We start from the raw sequence: 20619 nt of genomic DNA on the forward strand, positions 1-20619 counted from the left end.
CTCCTGTAAATCTTACTGCTACTCAGTGATTCATTGTTCAGACTCATTGCCGCAATTGTAGACTCTTTGTGGATGACTTATTCATCCTACCATGCAAAGAATGATGTCTGCATCTAGGTTTGATTCAAGGGAAGCAGAAAGCTGAAAATTGAGTCATCTGCTTCGCTGCTGGAAAAACTGATCTTATGTAAAAAAAGAAAAAAAAAAAACCCCTTGAAGTAATTTTTCAGAAAATGGTTTACCTTAGCACAAAAAATTAAAAACCACAATTGTGGATTCACATTTTTTCACCATCCAATTGTTCTCAAACGGTTGCTTATGATCCTTCAAAGTTAAGTAACTCTGTCTGTTGTTCAAAGAATGTACAGTGAGTAGTGAGTGAGAAATGTGATCATGATAGGAGAAACTGACAGCCTGAAATTATCATCTTTTTCTTCAAAATGTGTCCTCAAATGACCAGTAGAAGATTTCCTAGTCACCTGCAAGGAGTTCCTGAATGCCATTCAGTTCTCAGTTTTTGGTTGCCAACAAGATCATGGCCACGTCTGTCTCCTTCTTTAAGAAGCTTATGAACTCACCGACATTTATGAGCAATGCTGCTACTTTCTGGCTGGTGCACTTTAGGTTATTGAGTACTGTACACAAAATGTAGCTTAATTTTAAAGGGACCAAACAAATAATATCTGAATATGTTAAATCACATCCACACTAACTGCGTTCCACATATTCCTTCTGTTGTTGGTACATTAAAGGAAGCACAACACTGGCATGCACGCAGTTTGGCTGTGGCTACATCACACTGCACAGAGCTGTGGATTCAAGGATTTCTGCCATTCACTGCTAGATGGCAATGGCCTCACTTTTACAGTGATGGTTGACAAATTCATCATAGTTAGCCAATTTGTTCGAAATATTTACAAATTATATACACTAACCTTCCTCAATAATTAGTCTACTTACTAGTAAAAACTGTATCAAAATCCCTAAAGTACTTTCTGACTTGAATCCAAATACACAGAAAGAAGGGAGCATGGGGCTTGAATCTAAATACACAGAAAGAAGGGAGCATGGGGCTTTTCCTCCTGTTCATCTTATAAATTTTTCTCAAGGTGCTATCCACTCTATTCAACAGCTCTTCCAAGTCCTTGGGCATTAGACAGATTGACAAAGTCACCGTCACACCTCAAACTCCATTTTCTTCTCCCTGAACTTTAATTCCTTTTCCACATTTTTCATCTGTTTCTTTCACAGAAATGCGGACAATAATTAAGCAAGCATATGCAGGCAAGGCACTTTCAAGAAGTCGTGTTTATGACTGGAACAAAAGGTTTCGTGAAGACACAGATTCAGTGCAAGTTGATCCCAGAGCTGGTTGCCCGTCTACAGCACATGCTGGTCCAAATGTGGAGCATATAAGGCAGTTATCGCAAGAAGACCATCACATAACTGTGCATGCGATATCAGAAGAACTTAATTTGAATCATGATATATCTCATAATATTTTATGCGAGGATTTACAGAAAAGGAAACTTAATGCAAAACTTTTCCCTCACACACTAACTGACGAACAGAAAGAGGACAGATGGAAGAATTTCTGCTGAACTACTGGACAGAGCTAGACATGATCCCATACTTCTGTCAAAGACTACTGCTGGGGATGAAAGCTGATGTTACCAGTATGACTCACACAAAGCATCAAAAGTGCTAAATGCTGGAGTCCTGGATCACCAGCCTCAGAAAATGTCAAAACACAACCTTTGAGAGAACAAAGACAATATTGATTGCATTCTCTGGTATTAATGTTCCTCAACATCAAACAGTGAAACAAACTCTTTACATCGAAGTCTTGAAATGTTTGTGACAAGCAATTCAACGTCGCTAACCTGATTTGTGGCATTCTCAGGACTGGTTCTTCCTGCATGATAATGCAAGACCTCATACTGCTTTATCTGTTACTGAGTATCTGGCCTGACATTCTGTTATTGCCCTCCTGCATCCACCATATTCACCCAACCCCTCACCTTGCGATTTTTTTCTTGTTTCCCCAAGCGAAATGGTGACTGCAAGTAAAGCTTCATCAAGATATCATAAACATCCAACGGGCTGTCACAAATGAGCTTACAAAAAAACAGATTGAAAATTTCCCTATTTCTTCCAAGACCTCCAGAAACATTGGCAACAGCAATTTTCTATTTTTTTTAAAAATTTGGCCTGGAACTTTACTAATAAAGGCTGTATACAAACACAGATTAAATAGTACACTATTTTACTGCCTTTTGGGGTGCTATCAGGCTTATAGACACACAAAAAGACAACTACTTCAGAAGGGTTGGAATGTAATCAAGGAATAACTGCAACAGTGTATGCTACTGTTTAACTTCCTGTTGAGGAGTCACACCTGTATAACCCACAAAACCCATGGTGGTTGGGTTCGAGTCCAATTCAGACCGTGAGTTCTGACCTGCTAGGATGTTTCAAAGTAGATAGTGGAAAGTCAAAACAGGATTCAGAGTTATGAACAGATAAAAAGCTTCTGAGTCCAGAGTGGTCACAGAGCAATGAGTGATATAATTAATACAGTATGAAATAGGAAGCAAAAAATAAAAGACAGTTTAAGATCATCACATAAATGCTCACTGCATTTCCGTGTTCCTCTATAAGAAATGTGTAATAATTGTAACACTGATTCATTCAGAGATGTTGCAAGTACGGTTGACTGGAAATGCAAATAACCAGCCATGGCTGTATAGTCAATTTCGCCAACTGCAGATTGTAGTCCCTGACTTCCAGCAAATTATATTCTCAAACATGCCTGACCTGTCTCAACTAGAAGTGTCACTTATAAGGGAACAGTAACAACAGGTAACATGTGCACTTCTTTGGTTGCTACATATGCCAAACTGCTTCTCCAAGTAAATAATCGTTATAACATGCTGCAGCACTCCATTTCTGTTCACAAGCCCAGAACATAGAGAAGGAAGTCCTGGATGGACTGAACTTCTCTTTTGAAAACAGGGTATTAAGGAATGCTTAACAATATATGACAACTCTACAATTACAAATGTTTTAAATCATTCACTTAAATGTATTCCAACATATTTAAATAAAAAAATATACAATGGTATTTTTACAAAATACAATGTATCAACTTATGTCTTAGATCCACAGATCACATATGTTGTCAAGAAACACTTAACTGCCACATTTAGAATTGTATCACAACTAGATATTTAATGTCAATTTGTCTTCTTCCTTTTCTTAGCAGCCTTCTTCTTTTGTTTCTTTGTTATTTTGTTTTTGCTTGCAATTGCTTTTATCTTTCTACTACTCATCCACACAGGATAGTTACCATATTGGTCCCTGAGAGTTTTCTTATTGTACACTCGTTTCTTATCATGATCCATTTCCTCTTCTGGAGGTGTGCTGTATGAAGAAGTACTGGGATGTTCCGCTTGCAATGATTTAGGATCTGCCACTGTAAAAGGAGACATTCGTAATAATCACTGCACACTCATAAAAGCGTTTCCTGCTTACGTCATACTTTGATACAGAGCATGAAACTGTGGACATGAAGGGTGAATGACTCATAATAAACAAAGTGAGAACAACAACAAACTGAGATTTTGCATTTCATGATGGCTTAATTATGGTATATATGACAGAATCAGAGCAACCTTAGTTGTCTGCATCTCCTGAAACAAGATGAGTAACAATGACAAAACATAAATGTGCAAGGGAGTGGAAAGAACAAATGTACAAAATATTGCCTAACTTAATCCATGAAACAATTCATAATTTTTTTGACCCCCCCTCCCCTCCCCCTTCAAGAAGATACCGTGCATTATTGGTGCCAGTTCAGTCCTCAGCCAAGATGTGTCCTGTGGCATCATCCTAACAGATCTACAAAGCATTCACATGCACAACACTTTATCAATAATGGACAAATGACTTGTAAAACTATGAATCAAATTCTTCTGGGTATGTGACCACCATGTCAAGGTATAAAATTCTCCGATGTTTCAGCCACTGTTGCAAATGACCTTTCTTAGGGTGATTTGCTTGCTACTGAATGAGAAAACGTAAATTCATATATACTAATGGAAGACGACGTTTTCGTGATCTGATACGGCACTGAGGATGAGGAGGAGGGATCTTGCACATCCTTTATTCGTGTTTCTTTTGTTTCATGTTACTGGAGAAAATAAGACTTCACTGATTGGCATTTGCTTTATTTACTGCTATTGGTGCTGGCAGCCAAGATGCTGGAAGCCTGTACCTGTCTCCTCTATTCATGTCAGTGGGTTGCGTGGCTATTTTTAACACCCCTCTAATATTCCTCCTCGTGGTAAGTGGCTGCTTCACTAGTACACAGGCATCTCAAAATACTGTCTGTTTGCCACACTCACTCTGTTTTTCTACCACCGCTGACTTGGCGTGTTGTCTTAGGCGGATGTGTCTCATGTTCAGATACTCATGTGCTGATAGGTTGTGCCATCTCACTTACATACGAGGTGTGGCTAGAAAAAAACCGGACTAGTACTGGTGAAACAATAAAACGAATGCAATAAGGCTGAAAGTCGCGTGGCCTGTCACGTGACTCTCGCTCCGCCTACTGCTCGAGTTTCATCTGCCTCCTGCACTCAGTCTGCCCGTGGCGTCTGTTTTAAGTAGTTGACGTTTTGTCTGTGCGTCGGAAAATGTTGGGTGTACAGAAAGAACAGCGTGTTAACATCAAATTTTGTTTCAAACTAGGAAAATCTGCAAGTGAAACATTTGTAATGTTACAACAAGTGTACGGCGATGATTGTTTATCGCGAACACAAGTGTTTGAGTGGTTTAAACGATTTAAAGATGGCCGCGAAGACACCAGTGATGACACTCGCACTGGCAGACCATTGTCAGCAGAAACTGATGCAAACATTGAAAAAAATCGGTAAACTTGTTCGACAAGATCACCGTTTAACAATCAGAGCAGTGTCTGAGTTAACAGGAGTTGACAAGGAAAGTGTTAGGCAGATTCTTCATGAAAGCTTCAACATGAACAAAGTGTGTTCAAAAATGGTTCCAAAGTGTCTCACAATTGAACAGAAGGAACGCCGAAGAATGATTTGTTCTGACATCCTGGAAAACATTGAAAGTGATCCCACCTTCTTACAAAATGTTGTTATTTGCGATGAATCGTGGTTTTTTACTTACGATCCCGAAACTAAACGCCAATCGATGCATTGGAAAACTCCTGGTTCTCCACGACAAAAAAAAAAAAAAAAAAACACGAATGTCAAAATCGAAATTCAAGGCAATGATGATTGTTTTTTTTGACATCAAAGGGATTGTGTACATTGGGTACCAGAGGGACAAACAGTGAATCAGCATTACTACATTAGCGTCCTGGCTACCCTACGTGAGCGAGTACGGAGAAAACGGAACGATTTGTGGAGAAAAAAGTCATGGATCCTTCACCAAGACAATGCCCCAGCTCACAGTGCGTTGTCAGTGAAGACGTTTTTGGCAAAACACAACATTCCCATCTTAGATCATCCACCCTACTCACCTGATTTGGCCCCCTGTGACTTTTTTCTTTTCCCTAAAGTCAAGTCAGCTTTGAAAGGAACTAGATTTGAGACTGTTGAAGCAGTAAAAGAAAAAGCGACGGAAGTAATGTATGGACTTACCGAAAATGATCTGCAGCATTGCTATGAACAGTGGAAAATTCGTATGGAGCAGTGTAGAGACCGAGGAGGAGAGTACATTGAAGGAGATAACATGAAATTGTAAATAATTGTAAATAAATGTTTTTTCCAGCATCAGTCCGGTTTTTTTCTAGCCGCACCTCGTATACGAGTCCTCACTCGAAACTGATTTTGAAGACACCAGCAATATGTAGCTTGTTGACTGTAGCTTTTGATGAGCCAAGAACATCTCGTATTTTGCTGTTGCTTCACAAAAATGGCTTGATACCTGCATGGTAGAGAAGTTTGGCCACACATTCAGTGAGCCCTGGTAAATGTGCTAACAGGGCAAGCATAGTGCTTCCTTCTGCTCTTCACTATTGCCTTCATCCTCTGTCCCCATAATTTTGTCTCTCATCTTCATCCCATAACCATTGGCTCCAAAGATGGACCTAAAGTTCTGCAGTTCCACCCTAAGATGTACTTCATCACTGATGCCATGGACCCTCTTTGTTAAAGTGTGCAAAGTAGATTTCTTCTGTGTAGGACAGTGGGAGGAGACATGCAGGTACCTGTACGTGCGGCAGGATAGGGGGGAGGTGTCTCAATTCTTTGTAGTCCAGTTTACCATTAGGCTTCTGGTAAACTTCCACACAGAGGAAAGGCAGCACCACATGCTTTTCTATCTCCATAGTAAACTTGACTTTGCTGTGCTGCTAATTAAGCTATTTGTGAAAGTTCTGTAGCTGTGCTTCTCTCCATGTGGCCAGATAATGAAGGTATTATCCATGTACTGGAATCAGCTTTCTGGTTGTAATGGGGTGAACTAGGGAACTGTTTTTTCAAGTGCCTCCATTAAAATGTACACTGCAATAGACAAGAGAGAGGAACTCATAGCTATAAGTTCCTCTCTCTTGCTTACTGCAGCAACACTGCATCTGCCTTTTCATAGAACAATAACAATAAATAAAGGAAATACAAATGAAGAGTGTCTAACACCCCTCCTGCTTATTCTCAATATGCTAACAGACCATGAAAAAAGCTTCTTCCATTAGTAGATAACAAAAGTTTTCTCATTTGGCAGTAGGCAAAACACACTGAGTAAGGCCATTTGCAACAGTGGCTGAAACATCGGAGAACTTTAACAACAGTATTTACATTAGCAGAATAATAATTACAGCTATTACAAATCATATGTTTTTAGGTTGGTTAGTACCTCCAATTATTCTGGCAAGAGCAAGCCATTAATATTTATTTTCCCCAGGGCAGCAGGTCACATATTGAAGTGCCGATGCGTGCACTCACAATGGTTAGTCTACACTGACAGGCACAGTTCACTTAGTGATGCAGTTACGACCATACAGCCAACATCACATCATAAAGTTTGTAACGTGTTTGTGAGAACACTGTTTGATGCAGGGAAAAAAAAAGACACCAACACACTGATGTGTGTACATATTAAGGTACAATGTATAAAAATATCTGCACTTATACCCATTACACCCCTTATATTGACAATGCAGTCAATTTTATGGATAGTGACTATGGTGACAAAAGCCTTCACATATACTTGTGAAACTTTCCACAATATACACACACACACACACACACACACACACACACACACACACACACACAAAGATATTCAGCTTACAATTTTCTTTCAACACATTATTAAGGACCCGGTTATTAACTACACTCTTCACTTCACCTTTACACCAAACAGAATTTTGAAACTCTGTGCCACATCGTTCTATTAGATGGCAAGTGAGGTGGTGAAAAGACAGCTGCCCTCACATTAAAATATAAAATAACACTGATATATGGCACACTGACATTTTGCAGTCCAGAAGTATCATAATTTGGATGGTCTTCCCATCACAGGATAAATCCCTGTCTCACTGAGCAATGTTCAATTTGAATACAGATTATCCCCACTGCAGACACTTTTTGAGTGCATCATCTGCTAGTTAAGTCCTTCAAATTTCCATGCTTCCTGGAAGCTAACAGAATGTTTCTTTTGTTTCCTTTTTCGAAAACTTGTAACATTTGGGGGAAATTTCATAGATTTCTGTTTGTAACCGGGAGTCACTCTCTCTAATAAATACTGATCTATGCCACAGCCTTCTCCTTACATTGCACTAGTCCCTCTGTTGGTGATGGTGATGATGATGATGGTGATGGTGATGATGATGATGATGATGATGATGATGATGATGGGGGGGCGGGGGGGGGGGGGGGGGGGGCACTCAACTGCGCAATCGTCAGTGACCATACAAATCCCCAATTCTTACACAGTCCTCTTTTTTTTTCACAGTTCAGTCTAGCCACTGTCACGAATGAGGATGATGAAGATGAAATGATGAGGAAAACACAAATACCCAGTCCCTGGGCAGAGAAAATCCCCAACCGGCCGGGAATTGAACCTGGGACCCTGTGATCCACAGGCGGCAACGCTAGCCACTAGACCACGAGCTGCTGACTCCCTCTATTGGTGGCAGCTATTTTCTACCCTTTTTGCTACCCACCCTCCTCTCCCCCCTCTTTTCTCCTTACTTTGTCTTAATCCCGAGTTCAATCTTCTACAGTTTCAAGTATTCTATGTTTAAAAGGCTTCAGTTACCTTAGATATTTTGCTGTTTCTGCTCACTACTATTCCTGTGTTTAGAGAGTATTCCAGTTTTTCTCATATCTCACTAAATAGTTTCAATTTACATTAAGAAATTCATCAAAATTGTAAAAGAGGTCAAAAATGAATTGTCAGGGCAAATCACTATTAACATGAAATATTAAAATTTCAAGTGAATGGAAAAGAAAACAAATTCTTTACAATGATTCCTTAGATGTTTCTAGAATGAACAATTAAGGTGACCAGAACTTACAAGTGAGACTCAATCGCTCTACATTCACCAACGTGGAATCTACGATTAGGATTAACAGTACCGGGGAAAAAATAAACAAACAGAATATCACATAAACACATTCATTTTTGCACCATAGACAACTTCATTGGTATAGAGTTGGAATGTAGCTTGCTGCTACAAGAACTTATTTTCACACAGCTTACATTTGAATGCAAGCAGAACAAATTATGCATACATCCATCAAGGTTTCCAGACACAGCGTGGAATGATACATACACCGGCAGCAGATTTAAGGGCTGCCACAGACTACCATGACTCATGTGTTACAAACAGCTGATGTTCACAGCAATCTCCCCAATGGACCTACTGACGATATCCCTGCTCATTGTGGTTTTCTCCTGGACTGTGATCTTACAGGACTGTGATCTTACATACCATTACGTCTGGTTAGCACAGAGATTTACTTCTCTGTCCAATGCGGTACTGTCTTAGGTCACTATTTAACCCATAGTTGTGATTTCAGTGAACAAATCCATGGTCTACAGGCACACTGAGAATGTGTTTCATATTCAAGCCTTTCCAGCCGAATCTGCAAATTGGTCTGCACTGACAAGTGAGTTATTCAACAAACTTCCAGAGCACTGTATTGGCCCACCTACACAAGTTCTTTGTTGTGTATATTTCCAGAAGAGTGAGGAATTATTACTTTATGTCACTTATTTGTAAATAATCTGTGTCTCATAAAATCTGTGGTGTTGAAGAAAAGCAGGCTTACAATCAAAGGTTAATATAGCAAGTTTGAAGTTATGCATGAAAATCAGTTATAATATGACTAAAACAAAGTGTAATCAAAACACCAACAAGAAAACTAAATATAAATTAACAATGAATTAGAGAACCAGCTGACTAGTTTTTGTACTTAGGACAACTGAAAACAATGACTACACGGACAGCAAAATAAACTAATGGAAGAGTAAATAAGACCTTTAATGCTCTTCAAAAACTGAACAGTTTTCAGAAATAAGCTCCCAATGTGCTTCACAAGGAAACTTTAAAATCAGTGTTTGGTTTGCCTCTGTAGCCAAGAAGTCAGCATGTCTTACTACCTTGTGTGGGGGATTATGTTTAAATTCCCAGTACTATCAGTGATTTTTCCTGTGAGAAAGGGACCGGAAAGTGGTGCACTCATCCCTATGGAATCGACTGAGGAGTTACCTGAATGAGAAGCAGTTGCCCCAATGTCAGGCAAGCTGAAAATGGATGGGAGAGCAGTGTGCTGACCCCATGTCCCCCCATGCCCAATAAAAATGATACTACAAGACAGACGATGACACAAAAGCTGATCAACTCTCATATCCCTTTGGACCTAATCACAGAGATAAGAGATACTCCCATTGTAAAAAAAAAAAAAAAACTGTGTGTATTAACAGTTTTTACTTGTGGCACTAAGACACTGACTTTCAATGGGAAAGAAAGAGAGAGAGAGAGAGATAGAGAGAGAGAGAGAGAGAGAGAAGGAAACTGGTGACAGCTCAGGAGAGACTGGAAACAAAGAAATGAATCAGCGAGCAAACTGCAGTGGAAGAAATGATTACGATTGTAATGAAAATAAAAAGTAGGTGGGGGGGGGGGGGGGGGGGGCAGGATATACAGACAGGCCAGACGAATGGACAGCTGAGGACAGCTGACAGAGCAAGGAAAGTCTATGCTGGATTACAATGAATAAGGAAGACCGAGGCAATTATCTAAAAGGTAGATAGCTGGCATCAGGAAACATGAAAATGCAATATGGATATGGATACTTGAAGACCCTAATGCATGGAGAACTCCGGATTATAGACCTTTATCCAACAAAGTATGTCAAATGACTAATGATGATGGTATTTTTGCATTATGAATAACTCTGACACAATCAATTCAAACACTGTTTCAGGGTGTGTACGTGGCCGAGAAAAAAAAAGAATTCCCGAATTTCCCGGTTAAAAACACACTTTCTCCCAGATGAAAACACACTTTTTCCATGTTAAGTAACAGTATAATTTTCCTCATAACTTATCAATCCTTTCAGTGGTTGTGATTTTATACACCGGCGTAGAATTTCCAGGCACTTTAGAAGACGAAACTCGGGGGGAAAAAACATGTTTTGGAAAGATGTCTGAGGTGCAGCAACATGCACACTGCATATTTTCGTATTACGAAAGTACAGGGTGATTCAAAAAGAATAGCACAACTTTAGGAATTTAAAACTCTGCAACGACAAAAGGCAGAGCTAAGCACTATCTGTCGGCGAATTAAGGGAGCTATAAAGTTTCATTTAGTTGTACATTTGTTCGCCATTTCAGCCAATAAAGTTTTTGGTCCCATTTTCTTCGAAGGTGCTACTGTAACTGGACTACAGTATCTGGAGATGTTAGAGAATTGGCTGTTCCCTCAGTTCGAACAAGAAGCACAACAATTCATATTTCAGCAGGATGGAGCGCCACCACATTGGCACTTATATGTCCGTAGCTAACTTAACGTCAACTACCCGAGGCAATGGATCGGCCGCCAGGCAGCCCGTGACAGAGCACTTCATCACTGGCCTCCAAGAAGCCCTGATCTTACCCCCTGCGATTTTTTCTTATGGGGGTTGTGATTTTTTCTTATGGGGACATGTTAAGGATATGGTGTTTCGGCCACCTCTCCCAGCCACCATTGATGATTTGAAACGAGAAATAACAGCAGCTATCCAAACTGTTCGCCTGATATGCTACAGAGAGTGTGGAACGAGTTGGAGTATCGGGTTGATATTGCTCGTGTGTCTGGAGGGGGCCATATTGAACATCTCTGAACTTGTTTTTGAATGAAGAAAAACCTTTTTAAATACTCTTTGTAATGATGAATAACAGAAGGTTATATTATGTTTCTTTCATTAAATACACATTTTTAAAGTTGTGGTATTCTTTTTGAATCACCCTGTATAAATTCCAATTCCACCAAACACCGCACGTTACTTTCCGAAGGACTGAAATAGAGATTGCGATGCGCTTTTGTAAGCTAGTCATAGCACATGACAAACAATCTCGCCAGCCGATGACAGCGGATATTCAGAGCATAGGGCACATAATATAGTCAGCCAAGAGCAACATCACTTTTAAGTAGCACTAACACACAAATAGGATAAGATAATGGTTTAAATTAATATACATAGTGTTGCTACAAGAAAAGAAAGGCTTTTACATATAATATTGGTCTCTAAGATTAATAAGCTGCAAGAGAAGCTAAGCTTTCACATATAATGTTTATTTTTTTTTCGTGTGTTACACTTTAAGATACATCACACAAAGTTCTAGTAAAATTTTTAACAACAACATAAATGTCTGATCTTCCGGGCTCAAAAATATTGTAAATGGTCATCCTAAAAGATTTGGTTTTTGAATGAGAGTCAAATGCTCTGTGATTTAAGAAATTCATCGGACATTGTCCACAGAGTTCTTCTTGCATAAAAGGAAATTTACTTCGAAAGTAACGCTTTTCAAAGAACCATTCCGAATATTTTCCCGCGACCTGTTAAAAATAGATTCGCTTCAGCAGTTGCCAGAGAATGCCAGATAACAGGTGTCGCCGTGCTTCCGCAGCTACGATGACGCAGGAAGCCCGTACGTTCGTACGTGTAAAACATTAAAAGATCTTACATTATGGCATAAAAGAAACAAGACATTAGAGGATACTCCAAGAGCATTGGAATTTTCTTGGAGTACCAGTACTGTATTATCTAATTTTTGCCTCTTTATGAAGGCATAATGCCATATGTGCTAGAAGATGAAAACGTGAACTTGAAATACAGTTAACAGTTGAAACGAGCGAATAGTGTGGAATTAAACACTTCATTTCAAATAAATTGACTGCCTCAGCAGAAAAGATTAACAAAAGTCAAATTTCTTTGAGAAATCATCAAAAATAACTTCATTGTTCTGCAAGGCGCTCAACGCTTGACTGTCAAAAAGGTGGAAACAAAATAAAATCTGAAACTAACAACATATTTTAGCCTTCCGTAATTATGTGAATGTATTTTAATTCACTTGATAGCTCCCGGCCAAGACATCTGTTTTGTTTTCATTTGACGTGAGAGCAATAAACGAAGAGGAAACAGCAAAATCACTTAACGTAAACACAGGTCACGTGGAGACTACCACCTCCCCACTACAACTCAGATTGCTCTGTACATCAGGTCCGGATCCACTGTATTTCCAAACCGGGGCAATACTAGATAGTGTCACTCCCTCTACCTCAAACGTTTGAGGTTGGGCACCAAAAATTTAAAAAAAATCGACTTTTATAAAATATCTTCATTTTGTAGCACACATCTTTCTAAAGAGGCTGATACATAAAACATATATGTTCGAGGGAACGTAAGACATCTTATTTGGTCGTAAGTGTGCCAAAGTGCAGTGCCACGCATCTTCACACAGCATTCTTCTGTCGCACGTCTCTAAATTTCGCTCTGTGGAATTCAAATATGTAATATTTTGTAACGGGTGCCATCAAACTATATTCAGGACAGTGGAAATTAAAATGTCCTGAGGTGTCTCTCCTGCTCCCAGTCGGCTGGTTTGACATCCTGCCCCTCTTTAAAAAAATCTCGCAATTAATACTCGATGGGATTATTTGTAACTGGCAGAACAAGTACTCTTCACAAAATTTGCAGTCTTTACTGCCTATTAGCTAATAACTTGCTGTTTTGTGTGACTTAAAATTAAATATAGGATACATAAAATGAGTAAAGACAAGTGACAAGCAAGACAGTACACATTTCTTCAATCGTTAATTTCTCTCTAACCTTGCTGCAGCTTTACATGGTGTCCTTTCCTTTTTGTGAAAGGATCTATTATCTCACCAAACTTCATCAAACGTTTTGCCACTTGAAAAAATGAAATGTTGTTGTCTAATACTAAAAAAGCTGTTAATACAAATTGAACCCAAAACCAGATGGAATATAATTCACGAAGTACCAATATCAAATGCCTATTAGGCCAACTACAAGCAAAAAGTTTTATGTTGGGAAATAGTTTCACATTTCATTCATACTCTCTAGCTTCTGAAGCATTAGATCGCAAAGCAGTAGTACAAAATTTTTATATAAACTTGGAATCGTCATATTCTTCCATAATTTGTGTTTGAGTCCCCATTTCTTCTCCTTCCTTGTTAGAACAAACAATCTTGTTATCACTAATTCTGTAACTATTCCTGCCAGTGTCAAAACTTATTCTCTGGTTAACTTCACTAACCCTGCCACAATCAATCACCGATTTACTTAACTTTACTTAACTCGCATTTATTCTCTGGTTAGGCATTATTACGTGTTCATATAATGCGTTTTCCGCACTACTCCCAGAATAGAACTTTAGTGGCTGCTAGCCAGGGACTGTATAACTGGCCCTTAGTAGTGTGGCAGTCTGGCCAAAAATTTTCTGTCAAAATTTCATTTTCTTGGATACACGGAGGAGACAATACGCAATATTTGTTGCCTTTTACTCCTTTTATTTGTTTATTTCCACTCTGGTAGTCTGAATCTCTGGAATTCCCTAGCAATTATAACAACACTAATCATTTGCAAACCCAATGAACCACATAAATGGAGAATGGCATTCACCCGTTCAGCTTTATTCCGCTCAGCTTGTATAGACCTGTCCCCTTTGGTCTGTAGGAAAGTTTACTTCTAGATGTGACAATGATTCCCCTGGCAGAGACATCATGTACACTAAGCACGCATTCAAAGATCAACTTATGATTATTTCAGAAATCAACTTAGAATTTGTTCAAAAGCCAACAGGGATGCATTCAAAATCATATGAGTAATCGATATACCAAAGAGTGTTGGATACTAGGTGCTTTGTGAAACAAGGTCTATTTCCTCAATAATATGAATTTGGCACCCCCCTCCCCTCCCCCCTCTGAAACTGTCGCCCGGGTCAGATACCCCTGTTTGCCCCCGCCCCCTAGTTCTGGGCCTGTTGCGCAAACGTGAATCTGGCAGCTTAGGTGCACCAGTAAAATTTTTCCGGATAGCATCTGGCTGCTTGCTGCTATTGCTTATACTGCTAACTGCCACACGTGTGTAGCCAGAAGTGGGAGAAGGTACTACTGAAACGCGGCTCAAGTGCACATGCGCATAAGCTCACTCGCAACCGCTCAAACGAATCTAATGTAAACAGTTGTGATGTCACGCTCATCGGAGGCAATTTGTTGTCATGCATGGTCTTCCTAAAGCCTTTGACACATTTTGCTGCTGGTAAACGCTTGTATGAGCAATGTGTTTTGATGTTGTATTAGGTGCATTTCCTTTGCAACTTAAGTTTTATTTTCTCTCGCTCGTTTTTTATTGCTGCAGTATTATTCTGCAGTAGCGAGATACAGTAATATTCTTTGTTAGAGTATTGGTTCTTACCAGTCAAAGTTACAAAAATTTAACTGAAAACCAAAACAATGAAAAATTTCCGGAATTCTAAAAAGTCCTAGGTTTTTCCCGGTTTTCTCCCGGATGAAAAAATTCCCGGGTTTTTCCCGGATCTCCCAGTTGTCCCGGGTCGTATACACCCTGTGTTTACTGACAAGAGGAAATGAAAATGAATGTCTTTTTGTTGAACCATCAGGAAACATATTTAATGTAAATATTTTATAAATCTAAGAATCAACTAGCACAGAAAATCCATAGAAGAAATTCCGGTACTATAAAAAAACCAACATCACCACAGTACAATAAGTCCAAATGTCAACTAGCTCAACATGTGATGAAGAGACTGAAGAAATGTATGATGATATAAAAGAAATTATTCAGATAGTTGAAAGAAACGGAAATTTAATTGTACTGGGGACTGGAATTTGATAGTAGGGGAAGGAAGAGAAGGAAAAATTGTATGTGAATATGGACTGAGGGAAAGGAATGAAAGAGAAAGTTACCTGGTAAAATTTTGCACAGAGCATAATTTAATCATCGCTAAAACTTAGTTTAAGAATTATGAAAGAAGGTTGTATAAGTGGAAGAGACCTGGAGACACCAGAAGGTTTCAGACTGATGATATAATGGTAAATTGTATGACATTTCAAGAAGCAGATGGAGATTCTGACGTAATTTATGGTTATGGACAGTAGATTAAAACTAAAGAAACTACAGTAAGGTAGGATATTAAGGATGTAGAATGTGGATAAGTTGAATGAACCAGAGACTGTTGAGATTTTCAGAGGGAGCATTAGGTAACAATTGGCCAAAATAGGGAAAGGAATGCAGCAGAAGAGAAATGGGTAGTTTTGAGATAAGAGATAGTGAAGGCAGCAGAGGATCAAATAGGGGAAAGATAGGTTCAGTCTACAGGAAAATTAATGAGGCTTTTGGAGAAAAGAGAAGCAACAGTATTAATATCAAGAGGTCAGATGGAAAGTCAGTCCTAACCATGGAAGGAGTATATAAGGGTCTATACAACGGAGATGACATTGAAGGCAATATTATAGAAATGGAAGAGGAGTTGTCAACATTTTAACCTCTACTTTTAACTGTACTTGCTAGTGCACTTAAAATTTTTCTCTTCAAAACTTAAATGCACTAACACAGTGCAGAAGAAGATTCTCCAACAACAGTCAATTGGAACTGGACCCATAACCTGTTACACTTAATGTGTTTCAGGTTACCTTGTAGCTTGCAGATCAACCAGTTTTCACTTAGTCATAGTCTAACATACACAACCACGACACTCAATGCTGTGAAAGTTGTTACTGTCTATCAGCTGGAGCGATACTAGTGCTCCTAGTAGAGAGGAAAATTAAGATTAATATTTGTTTTTAATTATTTTTGTACTTAATTTATGAAATTGTTGCTATATAATATATGCCATGCACTAGCAAATTATCAAGAGACAGGAAAGACCATAAAATAAATGTAAAAAAAGGGCCGAGTCTCATTCATTCAATGACATCAGTAACAAAATTTTTGTGTATATTTGCAGCTTATTTCGCATGAAAGCAAGAAAATATGCACGATAAGCATATATTTATTTTGTTACTTGTTCTTAGAATGAAAGTTTCACACTCTGCAGTGGACTGTGCACTGATACAAAAATTCCTGGAGGATTAAAACTGTGTGCCAGGGCTAGACTCTACTCCGGGTTGTTTGGCTTTAGGTGGCTAGTGCTCTACCCATTGAGATATCAAAGCACAACTTACGATCCACCATCACAGCTTTACTTCTGCCGGTACCTCATTTCTTACCTTCCAAACTTCACTGAAGTTCTCCTGAACAAATTCTCCCCCAAGTTCCGGAACCTAGAGAAAGTCCTATCCGTTCGGAGTCACCATATCCAAACTGACATAGAGGTAGAGATGGTTGTTACACAACGATTCCAATCCCTGGCAACAGATTTCTAAGACACAGGGATATAGAAGTTGGTCCCACAGTATGACAAATGGCTGAATTCCAGTGATGAATTGTTTGAAGGTACCTTAACACCTCCTGCATCTGTCCCAATAAACCTTTTAAGAAAATTATGTTTTGCTTGAGTCACGCCCCAGGGAAACTTGTTTTACAGATGTACCTCGTACGAATCATTAACACCGCCATTGGGTAAAATAGTCTACAGCATCTAGCAATGAACACACTTTAAATATCTGCATACACACAATACTGAAAGACGACTGACACAAATGTGAGAGTTCTTTAGGAAATGGAAAAACCTCCATAAATCCTAAGGAAATAAATAATTGCAAAACTGTAATGTGTTTGCTATGTTTCACATAGTAGTGAAGCGATCAGTAGTGTGTACATCTCACTATACTAGAATGCAACTTATTTTCTATACATAATCTTACCTGTTACAATTTCTGAAATGTTTTCCATGTTGGCATCTGAGCTTCCATCATTAATTCCTAAAATATTCTTAAGTCTGGCCAGCTCCTTCTGACCATACCGTTCTCTCTTAACAGCTCTCATTTTCCTCTTCCATTTACTACGCAAACTTTTCGCCATCTTCAGTTCTGAAAATTAGCAAAGCATCAAATACAAGGAATTATAAAAGCTGAGCTATTGTTACTGATGTTGCTAATATAGGCCTAAAATTACTGTTTTCCAAATGTGGTTTATAAGCCAGCCTTGGAAGTACCACAGTAACTGGTATTGATATAGTCTGATAATCATCAAAAATTAAAGTTGCAAAATACTGAACCCATTATCTTTGCATGTACAAAGCTTTGTTGAAGATAATATTTACACAAAGCACCTGAAGAAAAGAAAGAAAAAAAGAGAAAGAAAGATAGATAGATAGAAAGAAAAACCAAACCCAACGTGCACTGGAAATGGGGAAGACCATATCTTCCAATTACCATCACTTTGGCCCAACAATGTGAGCCATTAAGACAAAGTCTCAGTAATGTTGTAGGCTACAGTATAAGAGAAGGCAGAGATGAAAACTATTAGCATGGTGGGGCTGGCAAAGGCTGACCCTCTTAAACCAAGTTGATAAACTGAGTCCACTACATGATGGCTAGAGAATGGATTCCAAGTGAGGTGCTCTTTGATTACGCAATCATACTTCTAATTTCTGAGGAAAAGCATTATTGTTCTCCCAATTCCTATTGGTAATATCTTCAGTGAAAACTACTCTAGTGGTGTGTGAAAGACACTTGTACATTTTCACCTAAATGAACAGTGACCAGTGGCTCATTAAGCAAATGGCAGAAGAAGAATAAGTACAACATGTCTGCAGGACATTACCTGGCCCATAAAAGGATTAACAGAAATCGTAAAGCTCCTTTTGTAAGTATTATGATGTAAACTCATGACTGCTTATTTGAGTGTCCTCCTACAGAAGAAAAGAACGTGGATCTCCATCACTCACAATGTAGTGAGTTTCAGATTGATCATATTGCAATCAAAACAACAACACGGAGAAATATAATGAGTGTCAAAATCCATAAAAACTTGTATACTGACACAGACCAATATGGAATTTCTCAGAAATTAAAGTAAAATACCAGGTGAACAGTCACTAAAGAAAAGCTAGAAAGAAACCAAGTGCTGACACCAAACATCTCAAAGAAAACAAATACAACTACCAATTAAAGAGGAAGATGTGAATTTGGGGATAAATCAAAGACTAATTAATAAAGGTAGCTCAAAATCTAGACCAGGAAAGGAGATAAACTATAAATGGTGGAACAAAACTGTGATGATGATATCGCTGAGTGATACAGAGCCGAGAAGGTGGGGTATTCCAACAAAACTAAGAAAGAATGAATGACTTTATTCAACAAACAACAATTGCAAATATCATCAGAGCAGAAAAAAGAAGCTGGATACAAACCGACTGTAAAACCTGAAAGAACACTTCGAGAAAAGTAATACTAGGGGATTTTATTAAAATTTATTGTGAAGAATATCTACAATACTAGTCTCCAATCTCTGTTTTACTGGAAAGGTCAGCCACTATAATTAAAAAGACTAACATTTGTCAGCTAGTACCCTTCTAAACTGCACAGAACCACAAAGAAACTAAAATTCCAGAAACTGCAAGGAGTTATCACAGAGGAAAAACTATCAACTCATGGAAATAAAAAAGTTAGGAAAGTTTGTACAATAACTGACATGTGGAAAATTAGAGATGACAAGGTAACAAGGAATCTGCAACATTTGATTAGAGATGTATTGGACAAAGAACTAACCCTAGAGAGAAACAGTACTGAACCAAACAACACCATTTAGGGATTCCACCGCCACCTGTTTCTTGCACAGAACTTTCTAAGGTCTCACTGAACATAGAACCAAGTGAATAAATAGGCTAAAAAAATGAAGGTTTAAGAAAAGTATATCTTGCTTGTAACACATCTTTTGTGGCAAGTACAATGAGAGGCAGAGCCACTACAGAATAAAACAATATAGTTGTGTTGGTTGATTTAAAAGAATAAAAAGGGTGTAACGTGACAAAAGGAAAATGCTCCTCAAAATTTGGAAGAATCTGGAAAGACAAGATCTCTATAAACTACACATGAAAAGAAATTACTTCACATGAAAAGAAATTACTTCCAAAGCTAAATTCAAGGTTAAAATATGGCAATGCTCTGTCGCTAATCTAATTTAAACTCCTCACAGTAAAAAATAACAAGATTATGGAAGACTCTAATAAACAGAGAAAATATAGCATGTGTCTACGTTCAAAAACTTTTTAATATAGCCTTTATTTGTCTAGATCATGAGTTTATAAAATTATATTACCAATTTTGATCGTGCTTGCAATTGCCCTCGAGTATTATGATATTTTATGATCTATAAAAGCCTGCAGGCAGAACTGAACCAATAATATCATTTTATAAAAACACAATCTAGACAAATGAAGATTATATCTTGTTTAAAAATACAAGGTCTTAAGTTGGAGTGGTTTGCATCTGTCAATGCCTTGGTGTTAACTAGCAAAATAAATAAATAAGACACTTAAGAAATGGTTTAAAAATTACATATAATATGATTCGACATCTCTTATGACAAGACAGGAAAACACAGAATATATTTTTAAAAAAAGGCATCTGGAAACAAGGTTTCAAAAAAGGACATTGGTACTGTACATGGGCTTAACAAGGAAGCAAATAAAGGAAGTGAGGGGAACGTAGAAGTAACATATAAGTCAACACAGAAGAGATATAAGAAGTCAACACAGAACAGATATAACAATAGTGCACAGAAAGGCAGACACTGAACAACAAAAGAAAAATAGAGCTATTAGAGAAGAAAGAAAGAAAGAAAGAAAAATCTTAAGGAAAAATGTACCACCAAATTAATTATAAGTGACCACAAAATGAGATGAAGTCTTTTTAAGAAAGAGAGAAAGAAAGGGAATGGACAAAGGTGGGGCGAGAATTTGAAACAATTTTGTAGGGTTTTGGGAAGAACATGGTGACATGCCAAGAACATGTGGTTGGAAGAAAATCAGCTTCTGAATGAGGAAATACTTTGAGGACAAGAAAAGAGAAACTACCAAGTCACTTGCTACCCAGCTTACAAACAGGTCAAATAAATGAAGAAGATTGTTGTAGCTATACCTCCACCAGCAAACTGTTTCAAAACCTAA

General features: G+C 38.3%; 1 protein-coding gene across 1 annotated transcript in view; it reads right to left on the reverse strand.

Annotated features, from left to right (window-relative positions):
• Positions 1-3074: 3074 nt before the first annotated feature.
• Positions 3075-20619, reverse strand: part of LOC124622002 (protein LLP homolog) — a 38763-nt gene continuing 21218 nt past the window's right edge. The window contains exons 2-3 of the mRNA XM_047147556.1: positions 17372-17536; positions 3075-3475 (exon numbers count right to left, since the gene is read on the reverse strand). Of these exons, the coding sequence (XP_047003512.1) occupies positions 3237-3475; positions 17372-17528 (396 nt within the window). The 5' untranslated portion in view covers positions 17529-17536 and the 3' untranslated portion in view covers positions 3075-3236. The remainder of the gene's footprint in view (positions 3476-17371; positions 17537-20619) is intronic.

This window comes from Schistocerca americana, chromosome 1 (assembly GCF_021461395.2).
Source record: "Schistocerca americana isolate TAMUIC-IGC-003095 chromosome 1, iqSchAmer2.1, whole genome shotgun sequence".
Classification (NCBI taxonomy): Eukaryota; Metazoa; Arthropoda; class Insecta; order Orthoptera; family Acrididae; genus Schistocerca; species Schistocerca americana.